This window comes from Schistocerca serialis, chromosome 10, assembly GCF_023864345.2.
Source record: "Schistocerca serialis cubense isolate TAMUIC-IGC-003099 chromosome 10, iqSchSeri2.2, whole genome shotgun sequence".
Classification (NCBI taxonomy): domain Eukaryota; kingdom Metazoa; phylum Arthropoda; class Insecta; order Orthoptera; family Acrididae; genus Schistocerca; species Schistocerca serialis.
Genome location: NC_064647.1, coordinates 225,999,590 through 226,022,887, shown reverse-complemented (window position 1 = coordinate 226,022,887; position 23,298 = coordinate 225,999,590). Strand labels below are relative to the sequence as shown.

At 39.0% G+C, this 23,298-nt stretch overlaps 1 protein-coding gene across 5 annotated transcripts in view; it reads right to left on the bottom strand.

The window, feature by feature from the left end:
• LOC126424964 (zinc finger matrin-type protein CG9776-like) overlaps positions 1-23,298 on the bottom strand; it is a 278,906-nt gene that overhangs the window by 30,643 nt on the left and 224,965 nt on the right. For all 5 annotated transcript variants that reach the window (XM_050087838.1, XM_050087837.1, XM_050087839.1 and 2 more), the window contains 2 exons: positions 17,550-17,819; positions 4,685-5,064 (listed from right to left, as the gene is read on the bottom strand). In XM_050087838.1, the coding sequence (XP_049943795.1) occupies positions 4,685-5,064; positions 17,550-17,819 (650 nt within the window). The remainder of the gene's footprint in view (positions 1-4,684; positions 5,065-17,549; positions 17,820-23,298) is intronic.

Genomic DNA, 23,298 nt, shown 5'->3' with positions numbered 1-23,298 from the left:
TAGTTTATTTATTTATAATAATGCAATATTAAACAATAGGAGCTTACGCTTTTGTTCTATGGTAATAAAAATGCCCATTTACATTTAGATTTGTTGTCAATAAAGAAGTACATTATTCCCGGGTGTGACACTGTAGAAGTACATTATTGCTGGGTGTGGCATTGTTGTAGTCAGTCTGTTCCGAAACCTCTGTTAGAGTGGATGTACATACTTCATCTAGAGTGTAGAAAGTGTTATGTGCTTTGTTCTGTGTGTAATTTGTAATTAATTTTGAGACATTAACTGGAATGCAATAACATGGACAAATAGCAAGTGAAGTGTGTCACAAAACAGTTTTTGGTTCAGTTTCAAAAAACTTGAAAAATGTCAATGACTTTGATGAAGTTAGGCAAACTTTATTTAAACTTCGAGTAAGTTCTTCTGTGTAACATCAGTGTATGAGTATCATGAGAGGAAATATATTCTGAAGTACAACCACATTTTTGGAAGAAACTGCTGTGATCCACTTGACATAAGAAGCCTGTTACTAATGGTTTGAGGGAAATAAAACTTGAACATTGAAACACATGAAACAGATTCCCAAGTGAAACGTAATGTGATTCCTCAAATTCCTTGTGCCCAAATTGTTACTCTAAAATATTTGTTGTGAATCCAGAACCAGAATCATGTAACCTTGTTAATGACATTTGTATTCCTAAAGAGGAAGCTGTTGACATATTGGATTTTGCTTGTTCTGAGTTAGACGTATCTCCTGCTTCGAAAATAATAAAATTAAGTAGCAGAGAAAGAAAAGCAGCCATTGAAAATAAGGTACAACAAATTTCAGACAAAATTGGAAAAGACCTGGAATCATGCTTTAATAATAGGGATACCAACATCATTTCTAAAGAAGAAGAAAACCTACCACCAGCATCATCTGACACTGAATATTTGAGCTTAATAGAGAAATGAAAAATTAAATGTTCAGTGACATCTAAAGTGGAAAAAGTTATTAAGTTTGCTCCCTGACTCATGGTCAAGAGAAAAAATAGTTCATGAATTCAACATTTCTCATTGTTTGGTTAAAGTAACCCGAAAATTAGTGAAAGAGCAAGACATTCTTCCTGTTTTAGGAAAGAAGAAAGGAGTAGGTATAAGTGAAGAAACAATTAAAAAGCTCCAGCAGTTTTTTGAAGATGATGAAAACAGCAGAATGTGCCCAGGTTGCAAAGATAGCAAAAGAGTTGTTATTAATGGAGTTAAAGTAACAATGCAGAAATGACTAATTCTGTCAAATTTAAATGACCTTTATGTAGCTTTCAAAAATTCTCATCCTGAATGCAAAATTGAGGTCAAAATTTTGTGCCCTCCACCCTAAGTGGTGTATTTTGGCTTGATCCGCAGGGACACACTCTGTATGTGTTTGTTTATACCATCAAAATGTCAAACTGATGATTGCGGGTGGAAAACTCAGTGATCTTAACTATAAAGAGTTACTCGATTTAATGGTCTGTGACACTTACAGTTATGACTGTATGATGAGTTTGCATAACAAATGCCCTGGTAAGGAAACCTTTATTGAATTGTTTCACGAATATGATGAGGACGTGCCAGACAGTATTACCTTCAAACAATGGGTCACAACTGACAGGGCAGAAATGATAACAGTGGTTGCATCTCAGGAAGAGTACTTGGAATCTTTAATTGATAACTTACAAAAACTCAAAAGTCACCACTATGTTTTTAAAATCCTAAGTATATTTTTTGACAAAAAAGCACAACTTCATGAAACTGAATGCATAGTGATAGCTGATTTTGCAGAAAATTTTACATTTGTGATTCAGGAAGCAATACAAAGGTATCACTGGGTCAGTGACTAGGCAACAGTGCATCCATTTATTCTCTACTTTAAAAATGAGAAAGATGAAGTTTGTAGTTCTTCAATTTGCATTCTAAGTGACTACTTAGAGAACAACAATTTGGCTGTACCTGTGTTTCAAAAGTATGTAATAAATTACATAAAAGAAAATTTTCCCAATGTTGAGAAAAAGAAGTGGTTCTGCACATGAAAACAACACTTCAAACCAGATTTGAAAACTTTATAGCAATAAAAGGAACAAGGCATTTCCGCAAATTCCTTGGCATTGCAGAAAACTTAGTTCGATGCTATGTAACATCAGAAACCAAAATTTATGAGGATCATTGTGTCAGTAAAATTACATCTCTGTCTTTAACGTTGAATGACATAGTGGCATGTGTGTATGATGGACAGTGGTGGCCTGCAGAGGTTGAAAGAATAAGTTTGGAAAACAATGTTGTTTTTGTGCATTTTTACCACTCTGCTTGCCCAAGAACATCATTCAAGAAATCTACCAGTGACAAAGTCTGGATACCAATGAAAAATGTTTTAAGGAAACTTTCAATGCTTGAACTTACCACAGCAACTGGGATGTCTTATTCTATATCACAGAAGCTGTCTGAAGACATAAGTGTTCTTAATATTCACTACCAGGTTTATGAACAGTCGCATCTCGAAGGATGTTAATTGAAAATATTTATTTTAAGTCTGTCAAAATGATATAAACGTTAATTTCAGTGATGTTTCCACTTTTTGTATATAATACAGTACATTACTTCAATAATAACTGATTATATCTCGCCAATATCACACGTGAATAGGCAACAGCCATAAGATCAGTTGTAGAGTAATTTGAATTATTTCCTCATTTTCAAAAATTCATCTCTTTGTTCACAGTCACAGTCACAGTTCACAGTTTTCAAAAATTCATATCTTTGTTCACAGTCAGATATCAATGCTGAAATTTTTACAGTACGTTGCTATCATATAGGTGTACAAACTGTGCTAAAATCATATTTTTATATTCAGTCCCAATTAAGGAAACATCTGTAAGTGTTGTTGCTCTATAGGAGGCTAGTATGATATCTAACTATAGGAGAAAAAACACTCTCATAAATCACTCCTTGTCATTATTTTTGGGCCTAAAAAGGGGATTTTTGAAAATTTGGATACTAATCATGTGAAATGGAATGTTTTAACTTAACCCAGTGCAGAGGTATTCACATTTTTGCTAATGCCTCTAAACTGAAACATCATCGCGTGCTTACAAATGAAAATGGCCACCATTCAGTAAAGGTGGAGGGGGGGGGGGGGGGGGGGCTGGTTTGGAATTCTCAATTATTTGCAGGTGAAAATACACTATACATCTTTTCAGTGTTATGTTAAAATAGGCTTTCACTCATAGCTGTAAAACCTGATGCATGACACATACACTGCATCTTTTCGTATTATGAAGGTATAAATACAAATTTCACCAAACACACTATGGTAACTTCTGAAGTCCTTTTTCACTGTGTGTTACCCTTCAATATATATCAAACACAAATGTGCCAGTAAAATTTTAAATAATTGCACAAATGGTTGGTCTTCTGGGCCTGAAATTTTTGTAAAAAGGCTGGTCCTCAAGGTGTTAAGTTTTGAACGAGAGTCAAATTGACATGTTTGAAATGTTAACAGTTGTAATCTCACACTACTCGAAAGTAGTTTGTTGTTACAAAGTATTGCATAGTCTTCGCCCTAAAGCCTCTGACACATTTTGCTGTAGGCACTGTGTTTTGTCGTCGCAAATGGTCCATTTTCTTCGCAACTAAAATTTTATTTTGGTGTTATTCCCTTGTTTACCTTGAATAATGATGAAAGGTGAAGAAATGAATTAAAATTTGTGCCATGGCCAGGACTTGAAACTGGGCAGATGTGCTAACCTTTACACCACCACAGCAGTACAGCTAATTTAGCTGCACTGACTATTCTAGTCCAATGCCCTCTCTAACACAAATCTCAATTCACGTCTTCAGCCCATTTTTCCCTTCTTAAATCATCACTATTACCAAGGTTCTCCAGTATTGGAATAGACCTCAGCATTGGATGTAATGGGGAAATCCTGCCTGTACCTCAGAAGATGTAGGTGATTTGTTGATCTGATGGAATTACAATTTTCTTAAGCCATACGAGTCACAGCTTTATCTTCAACAATGACATAAGCTGAAGAAATGAATTAAAATTTGTGCCAATGCTGGGACTCTATACTGGGTCTCTTGCTTTACTAGGCAGATGTGCTAACCGTTACACCGCTGTAGTGGTACGGCTAACACAGCTGCCCAACACTACCACAATCCATTGCCCTCCCTAACACAAACCTCAATTCACACCTTCAACCCATTTCCCCTTCTTAAATCATCACTATTGCTGAGGTTCTCTGCACTATTGACAATTTAAGAAGGGGAAAATGACGTGAAATGAAGTTTATTTTAGGGAGGGCATTGGACTAGGGTAGTTGTACAGCTGTTAGCCGTACTGCTACAGCGTCATAAAGGTTAGCACATCAGCCTGGTAAAGCAAGAGACCCAGTATCGAGTCCCAGCATTGGCACAAATTTTAATTCATTTCTTCAGCTTCTATCATTGTCGAAGATAAAGCTCTGACTTGTATGGCTCGAGAAAATTGTAATTCCATCAGAGTTGTTATTTATGTTTCATTGCTGGAGTATTATTCTTCAGCAAGGGGCTACAGTAAAATTCTTATCAGTCAAAATTACAAAAATTTAACCGAAAACTAAAAAAGTGAAAATTCCCGGAATTGTAAAAAAAATTTTGGGTTTACCCCAAATGAAGCAAACAAACTTCTTACCTAGTTTTCCGTCATCATCTCCTCTGTCAGTAGAGGAGCCTTTCCTCTTTGCCGCAATGTTCTTGAGTATGGGCATGCGGCCGATGAAGGGGAGCTTGGACTTGGAGCCGGCCGCCGCCTGCGCCGGCGCGCCACCTGCACTCGGCCCCCCTCCAACTCCCGCACTGCCGGCCGCGCTGCCACTGCCCGTGCCGCCGCCTCCGACGACGCTACTCCCGCTCCGCTTGGCCTTGCTGCGCGATTTTGCTGCCGACTCGGCAGTGGCTCGCTCGAACTTCATCTCGCTGTCGTCCGCAGCCGCGACGTGCGACGGGTCACCGCGCTTGCTCCCGGAAGGTGTCCGTCGGTCCGGCGGGCTGCTCTTCACAGTGGGGCTCGACCTTGCGAGATAAAAATTATTGTACAGTGTGAGCCAGTCCCAAATGACAATACTTATATTGAGCAATTTTGTTGTGGATTGTACAATTTTGAGGCATCTGACTGTTAAGAAATTACAATACGATTACACTCTCTTTATACAGTTTGTTCTCATTACTGTTGCAGTGTTACAAATATTACAACAACACTGATGTCTTTCCAGCCTGAGTGATGTCTGGTAAACACAAACAAATTTTTATTTCAAAGCATTTATATTGGCTTTATTTTGAAAACAGTCACACAATTTTTTGTTTCACGTGGAGTGTACAAGGTTGCAATAATGCGGCATTGTACTCCTCTGTGGGCAGTGGCGATCACTAAGATGTGTTCTAGCGGAAAAAAAAGATGATGGGAACCTGCACTGCCAAGAGCCTCATTGGGTTTCAATACAACAACTGAAGTTGAAAGCTTTCTAATTGAACCTACAATTAATGTAATGAAAATTCTCTTCATCCATTAAGAGCTAATCGATCACAATGTGGTCCGTTCCCAGCAATAACATTTGCATTGTATACAGCTGGAGATGAATTTATGAATCAGCCAAAAAACTATTGTGTGATAAGACTTACTAGACAAAAAGTTCAGTGTATTTCATTAAAATAACATTAAACACTTCACATCTCCGAACCTGTAATTACTGGTACGTAAAATAATTAAAAATGTTCAGTATATCGAATGAAAATGTTATTCGAAGATAACGCACAACTTCGAGTATTTCTCTGACTTTACAATTATGAAGTTTGTTCTACAAGTGAAAATAATTAACCCTGAACTCAATTTAGAATTCTCATCTGATGGGAAGAGTATTTCATAGCTGCAAAAGACCTAATATTTTTACGGAAAAAAGGCAAACTTACTGAACAATGGCTCCAGATGTGTGGCATTTCACCACATTTCCTAAAAGTTTGTTGGCGATGAATTAATAAGCCCTGCAATAAGCACCAACACCAATTTAAAGAGAAAAATCGCACTGTGTTCATAATGTTATTGTGGAGAAATCTGTAATGTTAGTTCATTGTTTGTTCCCTAAGGTATATATCATATTCAAGCTTCAACTTCTTACCAAGTTCTCATCAGATAATCTGTTTACAAAGAAAGAAAAAGGAGAAAATACTAAGGCAAAATATTATTAAACCAAAATAACTTTTACACACACACTCAGGCATGTTACACAGTACACTAACTTGTCTCAGCACAATAGGCTATTTTCCTATGTTAACACTGTGGTTTGGATTGTTGTTATTCTGATTGACTACAACATTTAAATAGCATTTACAGTCAATATTCTCACAAAAATCTGTTACTTTTATTTAATTAAAGCTTAAAAATAATTAAATATCAGGTTGTGGTCACCTGTTACTGGCTGATGCTCTGGTGATGTCACGGACTAGGAGTAAGACGAAGCTATATGTGTGTTACAGGAGCATTAGCAGAAGTTACGAGGTTACCAGATTTTTATGTACTTTTTCTACAAACAGTTTAGCTATTCAGTGATGGAAAATGCAATTACAACTTTTAAGTAACAACAGAAAGAAATTCTGTGAACCTTGACAGAGGAAGCCTTGTGAAAGTTGATGCGTTTATGCTCCACTCATTCAGAGCAGCGATATGTGCAATGATGGACGTTCTTTTCCCCGCTCCCTGCAATATCACCAAACTTGCTCAAAACTATGGAATTGTGGAACTTTTGCAAATGGGTCCACGTATTATGACTAGATCGTCAACTATCAGCCACGAGCTGTGACCCAAAACAAAATAAAATTATTCTCGGCAAAACTTAGTGCTGATTTCCTTTCTAAAAGACACTCGGCAGAGATACTATATCCAGCAGGCATTCTGTGGCACAACAGACAGCACTTCTGACTGCAGATGAAGAGGTCACATTTTCTAATGCTCCAAGGGTCATATGTTCTGAAAAAGTTTACATGAAATACAAAAATGGCATTATCAGTAACTGATTGTAACATTTGTTTCGATTGTGAGTGTATTGTATACAGCACCACATCAGTCTTAGCCCGAGAAACGGCCAACAGAGGATAAATGCATTTACTTTGCAACAAACAATTCACTTTTTAGGAAAACATTGCTAGTAGTGAAAATATCACCATACGCCCACAGTACAATGAGGTGTAGGACGATGAGGTTGTACGGAGAGATACAATGACAGTACAACACACAAGTGACACAAGAGTAAGGGCTGTGATGATGGTGAGTGGAAACTAACACTAGCGTCTAAGCAGACTTACTTCATCTATACATTATGTAAGATGATGAAACTGCAAAAAGATAAACAATAAGGATCCTAGATGGACAGTACGAAGATAAAAACACTGTTTCTAATAATGGAAAAAGTTTGTGGTCACATTAATAAGAAAACATCTTTTTGAAAATGACGTATGTGAACAGCAACCGCAAATGTAATCGCACATAAACAGTATGGAAAATAAAGTAATATTCTGTTTCCGTTCAGTATGGTTAAGTTTTGTAATTGTTATTTGGTTCTCACATGAGAGGACTGTCGAGTTGTTTTTTACAAATAAGTTAAAATGTTCTTTTGGGTTAGATTCAAACCTGCAATCTGCAGACATAATCTTATAAAATTTGACAGTCTATTGCTCTAACAACTGAGCTACCAAATAATTGAGGTGTATCTGGGTAAAACGACAATTTTCATTACAAGTTTAATTTCTTCGAATGACGCTATCCTTCATTGTAACAGTGGGAGAGTATACCTTGGACGTAAGTTGATGTTAACTTCACAGTGCAACACACTTTTAATTACGTTAGTAACTCTTATGTTCACGGAGTTGCAATTTGCCAGTACAGTGCAACCTCATTTTACGCATCTTCTCATTCTCATGTGTAAAAACAACTATTCAGAGTTTTTATAAACGTATTTGTAGAGTACGGTACTACACACCATTTGCAACACATTTTCCAAAATGAGACATCACCGTGAATTAGCATCGAGACAGTAGGAGCAGTGAGCTAGCGAGTGACATCACGGGCATCGAGACTCAAACGGAATGTTTTAGTGGGCTTTCAAATTATATGAAGTTCATGTCAGTTTCTATAAAAGAATACTGAAATTCAAGAGAGAGAAAGAGAGAGAGAAAAAAAAGCACTTTAGGATTATAAACTGACATAATTAGTCATTTACGACAGATTCCAGAAAATAGTTGAATACCCTGTTGGACTGTCTGGGGGATATGCACATACTAAAAATGTACTCTATCCAGTCAAATGTATCAGGACATCACTATGTAATGTGGAACTCACCTCTACCTGCCAGTAAAAAAGGCGAGAAGTATTGTGTTATCAGTAGAGAAGTAGTAACAGCCAACTGGGCTGGTCAAGAGAGCTCTGTGACTTTAAACGTAAACTAGTCATCAGATGTCACCACCAGAATAACAAATCCACCAGTGACATTCAAACCCTCCTAATGCTGCCCAATTCGACTATCGGTGATACGATCGTATAGTGGAAATGCGAAGCGACAACCGTGGCTAAACAGAGATCGACAGACCTAATGTAATGACTGACAGGGAGTGTCTAGCATTGAGTAGGGCAGTTGTAAACAATTGTATGAAATCAGTGGAAGGACTCACTCACGAGTTCCAAAGTGCTACCAGCAGTCCAGCTAGCAAAATGGCTGTGTGTAGGCAGTTAAAAAGAATGGATCACCTCAGTATAAGCCTCACATTTCTGCAGTCAGTGTTAAGTGTCACTTGAGGACGTGTTGAATCTATTTCCATTTGACATTGGATGACTGGAAATGAGTGGAAGTGATGAATTTATCTCTACCCTTTGGCATTCCGATGCAGAGGTTTGGGTGTGACAAATGCCTGGAAGAAAGTTACCTGCCACCACGTGTAGCGCTAACAGTGACACGTAGAAGAGGTAGTGTTACGATATGAGGATGTTACGGTACGGTCCACTTATCGCGCTTAAGAAAACTCTAAATGCAGAAGGATATTATCAAATTTTAAAGCACCTGAACTGCATACAGTAGAGTAACGGTACGGAGATGATGATTGTATCGACGTGATAATGCATCCCGTCATACGGCAGCGCCAGTGGGGCAATGGTTTGTGGACAGTAACATTCCCGAAATAGACTGACCTGCTCATAGTACTGACCTGAACACAACGGACCCATTTGGGATGATTCTGAATGTCAGTTTCACTCCCGATCTCTGCATCCCACATCACCATCTTTTCTGTTTTCAGTTCTAGAGGAAGAATGGGCTGCCATTCCTCCACAGTCATTCAGGCACTTCACTGAAAGTGTCCCAAGCAAAGCTGCAGTAGTCATAAATGTGAAGGGTGGGCACACCCCAATATTAACATCCACTAATAGCTGGCCGGGTACTTTTGATCAGATAGTGTGCACGTTTATGTTATATAAGCAGAAAATAAAATTACATAATTATTTTGCTCTATAGTGGAGGAAAAAAGTTATTATCTTTGTAAAAGGAATATGTATCATAGATTACTTATTAGTTGAAACAAGCTGTTCCTAAAATTGAGTTATACAAGTTTCAGTTCAATACCTGAGCAGCTGTCAAAAGGTCTTTTAACTTTTGCAGAAAAAAATAAGCTAATGAGACCTGCATCTACATCACCGGCAGGAAACTGGGGGTTGGGGAGGGAGCTGTTGCACAGCAAAAAGCTAAGCTGTGTAATTTTCAATATTATAATAGCCTTTTGCAGCTTAGAAGGTCATTGACTGCCTTGCTCTACAATACTGCCAATAGGTGTACCACTACATTTGCCTCATCGTGGCAGGATATTGTGCAATGGGCTGATCAATGAGGACTGAGACTTATTTTTTCCCTGCAGCTTCTGTGATAAGTTTTCTATATGTACTACGAATATTTGAAAAGAGTGTTTTTTTATGTATAATGTCAATAGGCAGCAGCACTCTTGTGTAAGTAGACACCCTTTTCATTTTGAATACCAAACAATGGAGATGACGTGAAAGGAGCAGTATGACATAATAAAATTCTGTGTTTGTTCAAAGTGTACAGCCATTGAATCTTACAAAAAGCTGCAGGAAGCATATGGTAAAGATGTACTATCTCGTGCAATGGTATTTAGGTAGTTTAAGGACTTCAAAGAAGGCTGACCTGTCTGTGTTGAACAAGGTGGGCCTGGTGTTCCAGCTTCTGCTGTGACTGAAGTCAACATCAACACAGCTGCTGTGATTGTCCGTGAGGATTGGCGGATAGCATTTGATAACTTCTGTGGAGTGTTGAGAATTCATAAGGCAGTGTCATTATGACTATGCATAATCATCTTCGTCTGACCCATTCTTGTGCCTGGTGGATGCCATGTCAGCTGACTACCAAACAAAAGTCTATGCGAATGGAGACAAGCCGTAAGGTGCTGTCTCCCTTTGCTGATGGAGGGGATGCATTTCTGGAATTGATTATCACTGGTGATGAGTCACAACTGAATCATTATGATCCTGAAGGAAAACAAGCCAGCACAGTATGGAAATTGCCAGGTTCCCCAACACAAAAAAGGTGAAAGTTGCTCCTTTTGCAGGGAAATTGATGGTGATTACATTTTTTGACTGTCATGGAATGATTTACCAGCTAAAAGTTCCCCCTCACACAACAGTTACAATAGCACAATACTCGTCAGTATTGGCTAAACTGAGTGGCAATTTCATCACGACAATGTGCAGCCTCACTTCGCAAATCAAGTCATGCAGTTTCTAGATCAGTTCAACATTACACGTGTACCACACCTGTGTTATAGGCCCAATCTTGCATCCCTGACTTAGTTTTTGTTTCTGTCACTAAGGACAAAGCTTGGCACATTCAGTTTGGGAATTCTGAAGCAGTGCTCAAGTAAACTGCAGCAATTTACAAGGACCTGACAAAAAATAGCCTGCACCACATGTTCGAGGATTGGCAGAAATGCTATAAAAAGTGCATTCAAACAGGAGGGGAATACATATTTCTCTGAATCAATATTTGTCGTTTGTGTGAGACAGCATTAATTTTCTAGATTTCACAGTACCCAATGAAATTTTCTGATTGTGATTTCAACTAGAATTTACAGTTTTGTCAACAATTCCTTAGGTTTGTCAGTAATGATGTATCACATTACAAATCTGACACTCTTCACACAGTGGTCACTGTTAACTTGAAACATGACATTGCAAGAAAGATGGTCATGTAAAATTTTACATAGGGAATAGTAAAAAAGATTTGAAGCCTGAATATTCAATGCACATTCAAATGATGTTTATTTTTCAGTCTGAAAACTGGTTCGACACAGCTCTCTACACTGGTCTATTCTATGCATGCCGCCTATTTCAGCATAACTACTGCAATCTACAGCCACTTGAATCTGCTTGCTTTATTCATCCCTTGGTCTCCCTCACACTTTTTACACCCCACACCTCCCTCCATTATCAAACTCGATGCCTCAGAATGTGTCCTATCAACCAATCCCTTCTTTCTGTCATCAAGTTGTGCCATAAATTTCTTCTCTCTCCAATTTGATTCAGTACTTCCTCATTAACTATCCAAACTACCAGCCCAATCTTCTGACAACGAAAGTCCAGGATGGAACAACGACAATGTGGAAGGATGGATTGTTATTCACTACAAACAGGAGGAATCAATTCGCAGATAGGCGGAATGTGACTTGAAGGCTGCTCTCTGCGGTAAGTAGCAAGCCATCATTTTCATATTGTTGTTAAACTGATGTTCAGCATTTTTCTACAGCACCACTGTTCAAAAGCTTTTCCATGATTGCCTTTATTAGAGTCTACTTGAATATCCGAATAGGGGCGCGCGCACACACACACACACACACACACACACACACACACACACACACACACACACAACTATTTTATGTATCAAATATTTTACTTGAGAGAATGTTGTGTGTGTTGCAATATGGATCAATATTTATATCTTTTACAAAATTAAAAAAAAAATCTATGATTTACTTTAAGAAATGTAACAATCTGCAACTTATTTATGTATTTTTATTTATATCAACACACATTTCGAGCTTCCACCTATCTTTCAATTGGAGTAATACATATTTAAATCTTCAATTAGCACATCGTTAAAAACAATGATTGCAATTTGGATGCTGCAGCTGCCTTTCTGTTCTGCTTGTCACTCCTATTTTCCGCATTTAGAAGTGTGGCACAGAAAGAAAAAGTGCTGGTGCAAATGTTTATAACTGTGGAAAATAGGAGCAACAAGCAGAACAGAAAAGCAGCTGCAGCATCCACTTTGCAGTCAATGTTTTTAATGATATCCTAAGTGAAGATTTAAATATGTACTACATTAACTGAAGATATAAAAATACATAAAAAAGTGGATGGTTGCTGTATTTCTTTTTAAATTAATGTAATCCAAAGTCATAGAGCTCTACGTTTTAGTACTGATAAATTACCTTTGTCTTTATGTGAGTGAGAAATACACAGTAATAGTCCAGTTGCTGTAAGAAGATCCTCAACAGCGAACTGTACTGTTACTAGCTAACTACCTTGGCACTCAGCAGAGCCAATGCTATTTCACTGCTGGCCATGCACCCCTATGCTTTATTTGTATTACAGTTTCCATCCTTGACAGCAAGTCTCCATTGCTGGCTGATGTCATTTGCAATAATGACTATGTGAAATGAAGGCATCTCATACGTGATGCACGTGTGCGAGCATTCCGAAGACTTTTGAGCCATTACTTGTAGTTGACAGAACTGTGTGTGGTAGCAATTGTCATCTGCTGTTTCATTGTAATTTATAGCGCACCTTATCATAACAGGCAGACTGAAGAAACTCCCACAAAGTTTGACATTAAAGTGTGATTTACTGAGTGGCTGCAACACAGATATTTTCCCCTGTGGTAACTTTTATCTAACAATTAAGAGTTGCTACAAATAAATTAGCCGAGAAGTTGTACGTTGTTGACTTGTTAGCGGAAAGCAAATACTACAAGGTTGTTTACTCGCTGTTTTATATAAGGCGTACTCAACTGAAAAGGAGACTGTATACATAAAATTTTAATAAGATTATTATAATTATTGCTCATATGGAACGTATAGTTACAAATATCTTCCACAGACACTTATACGCTTATCCTGGTGCATGATGGGAGTGTATGGCTACAGTGTAGAACTCCTGAGTTACTGACAGATCTAGAGTACAGATCACATTGTACTGTATTTCCTTGGCACAGAGAAACTTCTGACGTTTTGCAGATTGTCTTAAGGCTCCGAAGACATGAGTCACATGGGGAGATATTGAGGTTGTACAGAGGATGTTCTGGGACTGCCCATCAAAATTTTTGAAGGAGTTCAAGGGTATCCTCGGTCACACGGGGCCTAGCGTTATTCTGGAGAAGCACTATCCCATTACGGAGCTTGATGCTGCCCTTGTTCTTGATAGCCTGTTTGACCCTCAGCAACATGTTCCAATACTATTCAGCATTAGCTGTCGCACCCCACCGTAGCCAGTCAATGAGTTGAGGTCCATTTTCATCGAAAGAAACTGAGCATGTCTTCTAGTCTCCGGGGAAGGCTGGGCTCTTTATGGATGATGGTAGCTGGGATACCACCACTCCATGCTCACCCGTTTGGAGGCAGGTTCGATGTGATGGCACCAAGTTTCATCACGTCACAATCTCAACAATGAAATCCATTCCACATTCAGTGTATCTCAACAGATGCCTCAGGTGTAAACATCCATTCTCATAGTCTTCTGATTCTCTGAAAGATTTTTGAGCACCTACTGTGCACAAACTTTGCTATAAAAAAGCTGCTCATGATTTAAGCGATGCACAATTCCTTTGCTTATCAACAGTTCAATAACAGAGTCATATGTGGTGGTCTAATGATTCAGCTGTGTGAGCTCCTCCACAGCTGAAATCGTGGTACTGATTGTGACGTGTGCCTGCCTAGGGTGTCACAAGTTCTCGATGTCAATACATCGTAAGTTCCCCAACTGTATGTCAGAGTTGGTGGAGACTTTAATCATTCAACAATTAATTGGGAAAATTACAGTTTTGGTAGTGGTGAGCATGATAAGACATCCTGTCAAACTTTACTAAATGCCTTCTTTGAAAACTGCCCAGAATGGGTAGTAAGGAACCCCACTCATTACGGAAATATATTGGATCTAATGGCAACAAACAGACCTGACCTCTTTGAGGATGTTAACATTGAAACAGGCATCAGTGACCATAATGCAGTTGTGGCAACAATGATTACCAAAGTACAAAGGGCAGCTAAAACAACCAGATATATATGTTCAGTAAACTAGATTAAAAAATCAGTAGTGTCATATCTCAATGAGGAGTTTGAAACATTCAGCACAGGGCAGGTGCATGTAGAGGAAACCCAGTTCAAGTTTAAAAGACTAGATCACCATGCACTGAGTAGATATGTACCCACCAGAACGTTATCTCGGATGGTGAGTCATCATCGGATGTAGAAGTAACTTCGGGTGTGACGCAGGGAAGTGTGTTGGGACCCTTGCTGTTCAGTTGTATATCAATGACCTTGCAGACAATATTAATAGGAAAATCAGGTATTTTGCAGATGATGCAGCTACCTACAGTGAAGTACTATCTGAAAGAAGCTGCATAAGTATTCCGTCAGATCTCGATAAGATTTGAACGTGGTGCAGAGATTGCCAACTTGCCCTAAATATTCAGAAATGTAAAATTTTGCACTCCACAAAACAAGTCATACAAGTATCTGGGTCTAACATTTTGTATGGATGTGACACGGAATGATTACATAGGTTCAGTTATGGGTAAAGCAGATGGTATACGTCAGTTTATTGGTAGAATGCTGGGGAAATGCAATAAGTCTACAGAAGCAATTGGTTACAAATCACTCGTGATCGATTCTAAAATATTGCTGAAGTGTGTGGGACCCTTACCAGAGAGGACTAATAGGGGATATTGAACATATACAGATAAGGGCAACACGAATGGTCACAGGTTTGTTCTATCTGTAGGAACTGAACTGGTAGACCTTTCAAAATAGATGTAAACTATCCCGTGGAAGTCTATTACATAAGTTTCAAGAACCAGCTTCAAATGACGATGCTAGGAGTACACCATAACCCCCTGTGTATTGCTCGCATAGGGGGTGTGAGGATAGAATTAGAATAATTACTGCACGCACAGAGGCATTCAAACAATCATTCTTCCCACACTCCATATATGAATGGATCAGGAAGAAATGCTAATAAATGGTATGATGGGATGTACCCTCTGTGGTGCACCTCAAAGTTGTTTGCAGAGTATAGATGTAGGTATAGGTGCAGATGTACATCCCGCATCATAACATTGATACCACTGGAATATTGTGCACTGTGTGAGACGCTGCTCTCCATACAGCTGTTCCATCCTGAGATAAACCCATGAAGAGTGATCCCCTTCTGCACGAAGACAACCACCAATCGACAGGAATCCTTTGAGCAACGGATTGCGGAAACAACTCACCAGAAATGAGGAAATTGCTGCAAGGCTGATAACTCCGCTTGTACAACTGGAAATACTGACACACCATCTCTCGGTAAAAACATTCACCCACTGGGATTACACACACAGTGACAGTGAAGGTCTCCTTTTCAATTGGGCATAGCTTATAACTGTGATCTATGTTTCTGTCCACGAGACTCATCTCACGTGACACACGTTAACCTACATTTTATCAATCCATATTATATACTCTGGATTCACTGCTAGCACATGCTGGAAGATCTCCATTTTCTATTAATACTTTTCTACCTGAGAAAAATTTCAATGCAAAGCCAACTTTTCTTAAAACGATGGAAATGCTTACCACAATGCCTGTAAACAAATCACTTTATGACAGATAAAGGCTACATTCCAAAAAATGAACAGCTTAGAGAAAGAAGCGGTGACACTTTTTGCAGGACCCATCCATAATAATGTAGGACAATGCTCAGATGTAAGTTGCGACCAATTTGTTCGATCCATGGGGGTGGAAAATGCTGTACTAGCCACCACGTTCCCTGACTTAAGCTCTTGTGACTTCAACTTGACTCCTTAATTAAACGAAGCCCTTCATGGTATTTGTTTCACAACTGTTACAGAGAATTGTCGGGTGACAGACTGCTCCATTCGAACTACCAACCCGGCTGTCCAATGACTTCGACATAGCTGGCATCAGTTTATACATAATGTTAGCAAATACTTTGAACAACAACTTGGCAACCTGTATCTGTTTTGTATAAGTTGATAGTAAATAGTTGCTACTATTATAATTGCAACCTTCATGTACGCCACCTGCATTTTCATAAAAAAACTGAATTCTGTCAGAACAGTTCTTGAAGGTACCAATCAATCACACGTCATGCTTAGCCCAAAGGCGGCACTGGAAGAGGATATGGAGAGGCATGCAGTCAACACACCGCTCTCCCAGCCATTGTCTGTTTTCATGAATGGAGGCACTACTTCTCAATAGAGTACCTCCTCAACTGGCCTCACAAGGGCTGAGTGCATCCTGCTTGCCATCAGAAGCCGGCAGACCCGGACGGTTACCCGTATCAGCCCGACAGCAGGGAACCAGGCTGTTGGTGCATTTTTTTGTCAGAGCTGTCAATATTTGTCACATGGTACAATCTTTTCCTTGTCTTTCCAGGTGTCACAAGAACAGAGCTTCCAGCTGAAACTGCACCCTTCTCCTCCCCCATTGTCTCTCTCTTCACTATAACAATAGAGATGTTCAGAGCTTCTCCCACTCTGTTAAGTTACATTACTGACTGGTATCAAAGGACAGCCATCGTCCCTGTTCTTTTCAAAGCTATCACATAATCTGACTATAATCGCACACTTGTCCTTATACTGGGATTCTTTGAAGTAGGCGCACAAAGATGCTTCTCTCAGCCCACTGTCTCTGTCAGGGATCTTCTTATGCCGCCCCAGCTATAACTGATAAATTCTCAGGTGTAAGCTGCACTTTGATACACTCACTCTCACATAATGGGAAATGGGCTTGGATCCTGACAAATCTGGGATGATAATGAAGATTCCCTATGTCAACAAGAAGTTTTCCACAGGTAATCAAAATGTTACAATTTAATGAACCTCTTTACTTTTCGATAAGTAACTCTATAATTGATTATTTCTGAAGCACAACCACAGAGTGATTTGTAATAAAATGTCTTGGAACATCTCTGTGTGACAAGGAGCACTTTAATTCATCCTAGAATACACTACATCTTTCCTGAATATCCCAATAAATTCAATACCCCTGCAATATCCCCGCAAATTCCCAATTTTCCAGACAAGTTGCAACTTCGCCTGCAAATGGAATCTGTCACAAATAACGAAATTTCACAATAGTAACAGGCATAACAGCTATAGAACAGACATAGAACTGAATGAAATGATGAAACAGGCTCTGGGAAAGGTGCAAAAGAGCTGAGAGCCGCATACCTTTCGTCCTCGCGGTCTATCCTCCCAGAGGGGTGTTTCCTGGCAGGCGACAATCGCTTGCCGCTCCTGGACCTCTCCCGTTCCTTCTCCCTCATTCTATCCTTCTCTCGTTCTTTCTCCCTTTCCTCTCTTTCTCTTTCTCTTTCCCTCTCTCTTTCCTTTTCCCTGTCTCTGTCACGGTCCCTCTCACGCTCCCTCTCCCCGCGGCGTGTCGGGGGCGGTGAATCGCTGCGGCTACGTCCCCGTTTGCGGCGCCTTTCCCTTTCATGCCTGAAACAAATGAAAAAGCATGTTAAAATAAAAACTCTTTTGAAATTTTCCATTTTTTTTTTAACAGAATGATTTAAAATTTTCATGGAACTGTTAAACTGACAGTATTTAACCAGTGTTTTTATCAATTTGGTATGCAGAACAGAGCAGGAAAAATCAGCCTTTTTGGGACGTGTGTGTTTGGTGAGATGTGGCACGATCTATGACGTTCTGCGTGGTGAGCGAAGAAGCTGGCTCACACATGTGGTGGCTGTCTCTGCATTCACATTTTTCGTCTGACTCTGTTCAGATAATATCGAAAGAATTGCAACTAAAAGTTTATAAAGAATAAGGCTGATGTTAAGTGTCCTGTTCATTTGAAAATTGTTACATTATGTGTTACTGACAATTACATACATACACGTTGAAAGACAACGGTGGTGGGCCACAGAGTTGACAAGGTAGCTGCACAGTTTACAAATCCAGAACATTCCGTGAAGCAGCTGCGACGGAAGTTGACAGTTCTTAGAGATGTGCGACTCAGAGATGATGTTATTCCCACAATATGAACAGTGAGCACCCAGCAGTGAAAATGATGTTTTAAAAAAATAACTGAATAAGCAACTGGGTTCCACAAAAGGAAGCAAAGATTTATGATAAAGATGGAGAAAAAAAGTACATTAATAATGGAAGTTCTGTTATATACTTCAATGGGACTTACGGTTTCTCGCAATAATCAGCATGACAGTAAAACAATATTTACAAAAGCAAAATGTTCAGGTTGGATGGTGTACTTTACGTGTAAAGGAATGGTTTTATATTACAATATCGAGTAGGTTTCTTTTTACAGCTACATTCATATATGGGTGGGTTTATAAATTAGTTATACAAAAGTAATCTTTAATTGAGAAAAGGGTAAGTAACTTATTGAAAGGTTTGATACAGCACTATATGCAGTGTATCTTCAAGTTTTATTCTCACGTAATACTGTTAGTTCGTGATGTTCCCACTAGGTGGCATACACAAATGAGGTAATCCAACAGTCATCATGGAGTTGTACAATAGTGCAAAGTGTGCACAGTATTGTTTATGGTTTCATGAATGCACATCCACTACTACAGTTCACAAACAATTCAGAAATAAATACAGCATACTGTTCGCATAGGGGGTGAGCAGAAACTGTGTCACATAATCGAACATGTATGGGACTCACATACAATAAATGTTTTTTGTGCTGTAAACTGTAACAAGTTTTACAGTCTCTTTTTCTTTGCCGACTCAACTGTAACTGGCTTATCATGCTGGACATGCTTGAGCATTATCTAATGCTTCAATTACAACAGGATATGGGCACAGAATTGATTTTCCAGCAAGACAGTGTGCCACCACATTGTCCTTGTGACACTGTCACGTAACTGTGTAGGTATGTGCTGACTTGGAATGAGTGTGGTGGAACAATATACTGGCCAACACGAACACCAGTTTGACCCCAGTGGGCTTCTGTGCATGGGGTTGCATTAAAGACACAGTGTTTGTCCTCCGCTTACGGAGTTGCAACAATGGGTAACCCAAGTTGCTAACATCATCAGGCTTGCTTCTTAGTATTTGATGGGAAACTGATTACAGAAGAGACATTTGTCATGTTACAAATATTCAATGTGGCTACGTTTTGTAAGTAAAACTAAAAGACATATTGCATTCAGTGCTGTATCAACCATTTCTGTACTTTATCTACCTTTTTCATAATTAAAAGTTATAACTGATTTACATGCACCCTGAATTCAAAGGTAATAGCTATTGACACAATGACAGACTAATTCATTTTCACAGTAACTGTTAAAGCAACAGTCTTAAGCTGTGTGGGAAGTTTTATTTATTCACTGATGACCAGTTCTGGACAGATTGTTCATGACCAAATCATCCGTGTACATTCATTTCGTATTACAAGACAAGCATTACAGGTCACAAAGTACGTCAACGTGGCAGTATTCAATGTAGTACAAACACATGCACGACTGTACATAAATAGGTACATTTTGACATATAGCAATGCATGTGTTGGCGCTAGTAAATAGCTTATAAACATGATGGTGGAAACAATTCCCTAAAACGTGCGACAGCAATCCCTGGCACATCCTAGCGGCTTGAATTGGAAACTAAAACTGGATGTGAACAGCTGATTTACATTGTGACCCTCAGAAGACTTATTTGATACTTTGGCTTACTTTGTAAAACTGCAAAATGGTTGGAAGAGGGAGTGTGTGTGCCATATAGGGTTACAGTAACAGCAAACAGTAACTCCCTCTCAAGACAGTAAATTGTGGAACAGACGCAGCAGCATTCTAGTAAAATTAAATGAACTGAAAAAAACTACATTTCATTGGATCTGGGGGTGAAATGTCTGCTGAAGACAATGCTTATTTATCTGTGTATGCTGATATCAGTATCAATGAAGGTAGGCCTATTGAAACAAGTGCTAGGAATTATGTTATGGGCTGGGCAAGTAGTGGATCGGAACATGAAAAATGTAAAACTTCCATTTACAGATGATGAGGTACGACCAGAACAAAGTGCTTTTCCCCCCAACATTTATGCGCAGAGTTTGTCATATAAAAGTCAGAAATTTTTAGACATAATTTTGATACGAGTGTTATTGAAAGCACTTATGGGGTAAGAAGTAAGATGATTTGCTTAGTCATGAATGAATGTGCCAAGTTAGAAGGACTGTATAATAGTTAATATTTGTTGTTGGCAAAGAAGTACTGTGAAGTTCTATCAAAGCATTTGTAAATAAGACAATGATTCCTCAGTATCACAAATCAAAAAGAACTACAGAAAGTAACTAATAAATAGGCCAAAATGCTAAGTGCATACATGCATATGCATAGAAGTTATGTCGTGTTGTTATGTCATGACGGTGTTATTTTGTGTTTGTATTCTACCCACATAAACTGTACAGAATCATTTGTTTTCATTTTCTTTAACCCAACACTTTAAACAAATTATTAGCTAACATAACATACTAACAGCATAAGAAATGCAAACCTTGCGAAGTAATTCTGGTATGTGAGCAAATAAAATAAGGAATCACAGACATCACAAGTGAAGTATCCAACTCGAACACACAGATGGCGCTGCTAGCAGGAAACACACATGCAAATGCTACGAAGTTTCCTCTGTTATCTTTAAAAGCTATTTGGCGCTACACTGTATAATGCCACATTGACATGTTTTGTGACCTGTAATACATGCCTAGTCATAATGCAAAACTGGCGTACATAGATGATCTGATAATGGACAAGCTGTTGGAAACTAGTCATCAGTGAATAAATAGAACTTCCTAAGCAACTTAAGAAGGTTCCTTCATCAATTATTGTAATCCCATAAAAACTGCTGAAAGCCAATAGCACTATTGTTCAGGAGATCAGTAATGTACGTGGTAGTGACGATAACAGTCACTGTGCAACGGTGTGGCTTACATACATATTGAAGGTGTGATAAATGCTCTAATATTTTGAATGTGGGTATCAGAAGGGAAGTGCACCCACCCTCTCGCTTGCATTCCCCATACACAGCTGCTTCGTCTCTGTGCACAAAAACAAACTACACTTCATTATAACTATGGAAATACAGGTATGCCTTGAGCAAACACAAATTATTCTTGTTTAATGTCCACTCAACAGCAAGGTTAGCAGCACCCTTAACAAAATTAATGGGAACAAATGCGGTTAAAACTGCTAAAAAAGTTGTAGAATGAGGAGTTGGAAGTCCTGCTGAATTACATGTCATATCTCCTAACCTCACTCACGGTCACCTGCAAAATTGCAGTATCTCACAGCCTTTAGTGTAAAAATTGCCTAGTCAGCAGAGCAGTCAAAATGCATGTCAGTGTGTACTCTATGGAAATAGAAATCAGTAAAACTGCTCAATTTATTATGTATTCATAAGTCCACCGCGAGTTATGGGGTGGTAAATATTCATACCAATGAACCGGGAGCACAAAATCAGACATGGTACTCTCAATGGTAAGTCTAAAAAGAATTTGCAGGAAATTATCAATGTCAACTTCTGTTAGCAAACAGATGTCCTCAGGAGGAAGTCATATCCCAGAGGAAAGGGGTTCACAACCGCTATAGACCAAGCGTACATGCTGATGTGACAAAAAACATGGGATATTTTAGCATGATTCATGTGAAAAGTTTTCCAATGTTATTGTGACAGCAAGACAAGAACTGACAGATCTGAACATGAAACGGTAGTTGGAGCTGGACAAATGGGACATTCTATTTCAGATATTATTACAGAATTCAATATTTCGAGATCCACAATGTCAACAGTGTGTCGAGAATACCAAACTTCAGTCATTACCTCGCACCACGGGCAATGTAGTGACTGACGGCCTTCACTTAACGACCGAGAGCAGATGCAATCACATTGAATTGTTAGTACTAACAGACAAGCATCGATGCATGAAATAACCACAAAAATCAATGTGGGATGTACAACGAATGTATCTGTTAGGACAGTGCAGCAAAATTTAGTGTTAATGGGCTGTGGTGGCAGACAACTGACGCGAGGGCCTTTGCTAATGGCACATCACCTGCAGTGCCTCTCCTGGGCTCGTGAACGTATCAGTTGGACCCTAGACTATTGGAAAACCGTGGCCTTGTCAGTTGAGTCTCAATTTCAGTTGGTAAGAGCTGACGGTAGGTTTTGAGAGTGGCGCATATCCCACAAAGCCGTGGACTTAGCTTGTAAACGTGGCACTGAGCAAGCTGTTGGTGGTTCCATTATGGTGTGGGCTGTGTTTACATAGAATGGACTGGGTCCTCTGGTTTAACTGAACTGATAATTGCCTGGAAATGATTATGTTTGGCTACTTGGGACCATTTGCAGCCATTCATGGGCTTCACATTCCCAAACAACAATACAATTTTATGGATGATACTGTGCCATGTCAGCACACCACATTTGTTTGCCACTGGTTTGAACAACATTCCAGACAATTCAAGCCAATGATTTGGTCTCTCATCAAACATTTATGGGACATAATCAAGAGGTCTGTTCATGCACAAAATCCTGCGCCGGCAACACTTTCGCAATTATGCACTGTTATAGAGGCAGCACAGCTCAGTATTTCTGCAGGAGGCTTCCAACAACTTTCATAAAATGCTGCTTCAATACTAGCAAACTGTCTACGCTACCTGCTAAATCTGTTCTGGAAGTTTCATCCACAGCTCCACGTGACACTGTGACTTACTGTACTAGTGTTTGAAATGGTAGAACAGCAGTTACATCATCTGCATCTAAGCCTCCTCCAAATTCTGAATCTTCTACATCGTCTACCATAAGCTCTTTCCAGTTGTTCATTACATGACTTCATTTGCCACAGACCTATGCCATCTCCACAAAGTCATTCTTACAGAGCGAAAGAAACATTCGTAAATGCCAATATGATCCCTTAAACTATAAAGATGAACAAAAAATTAGTAACTAGTGT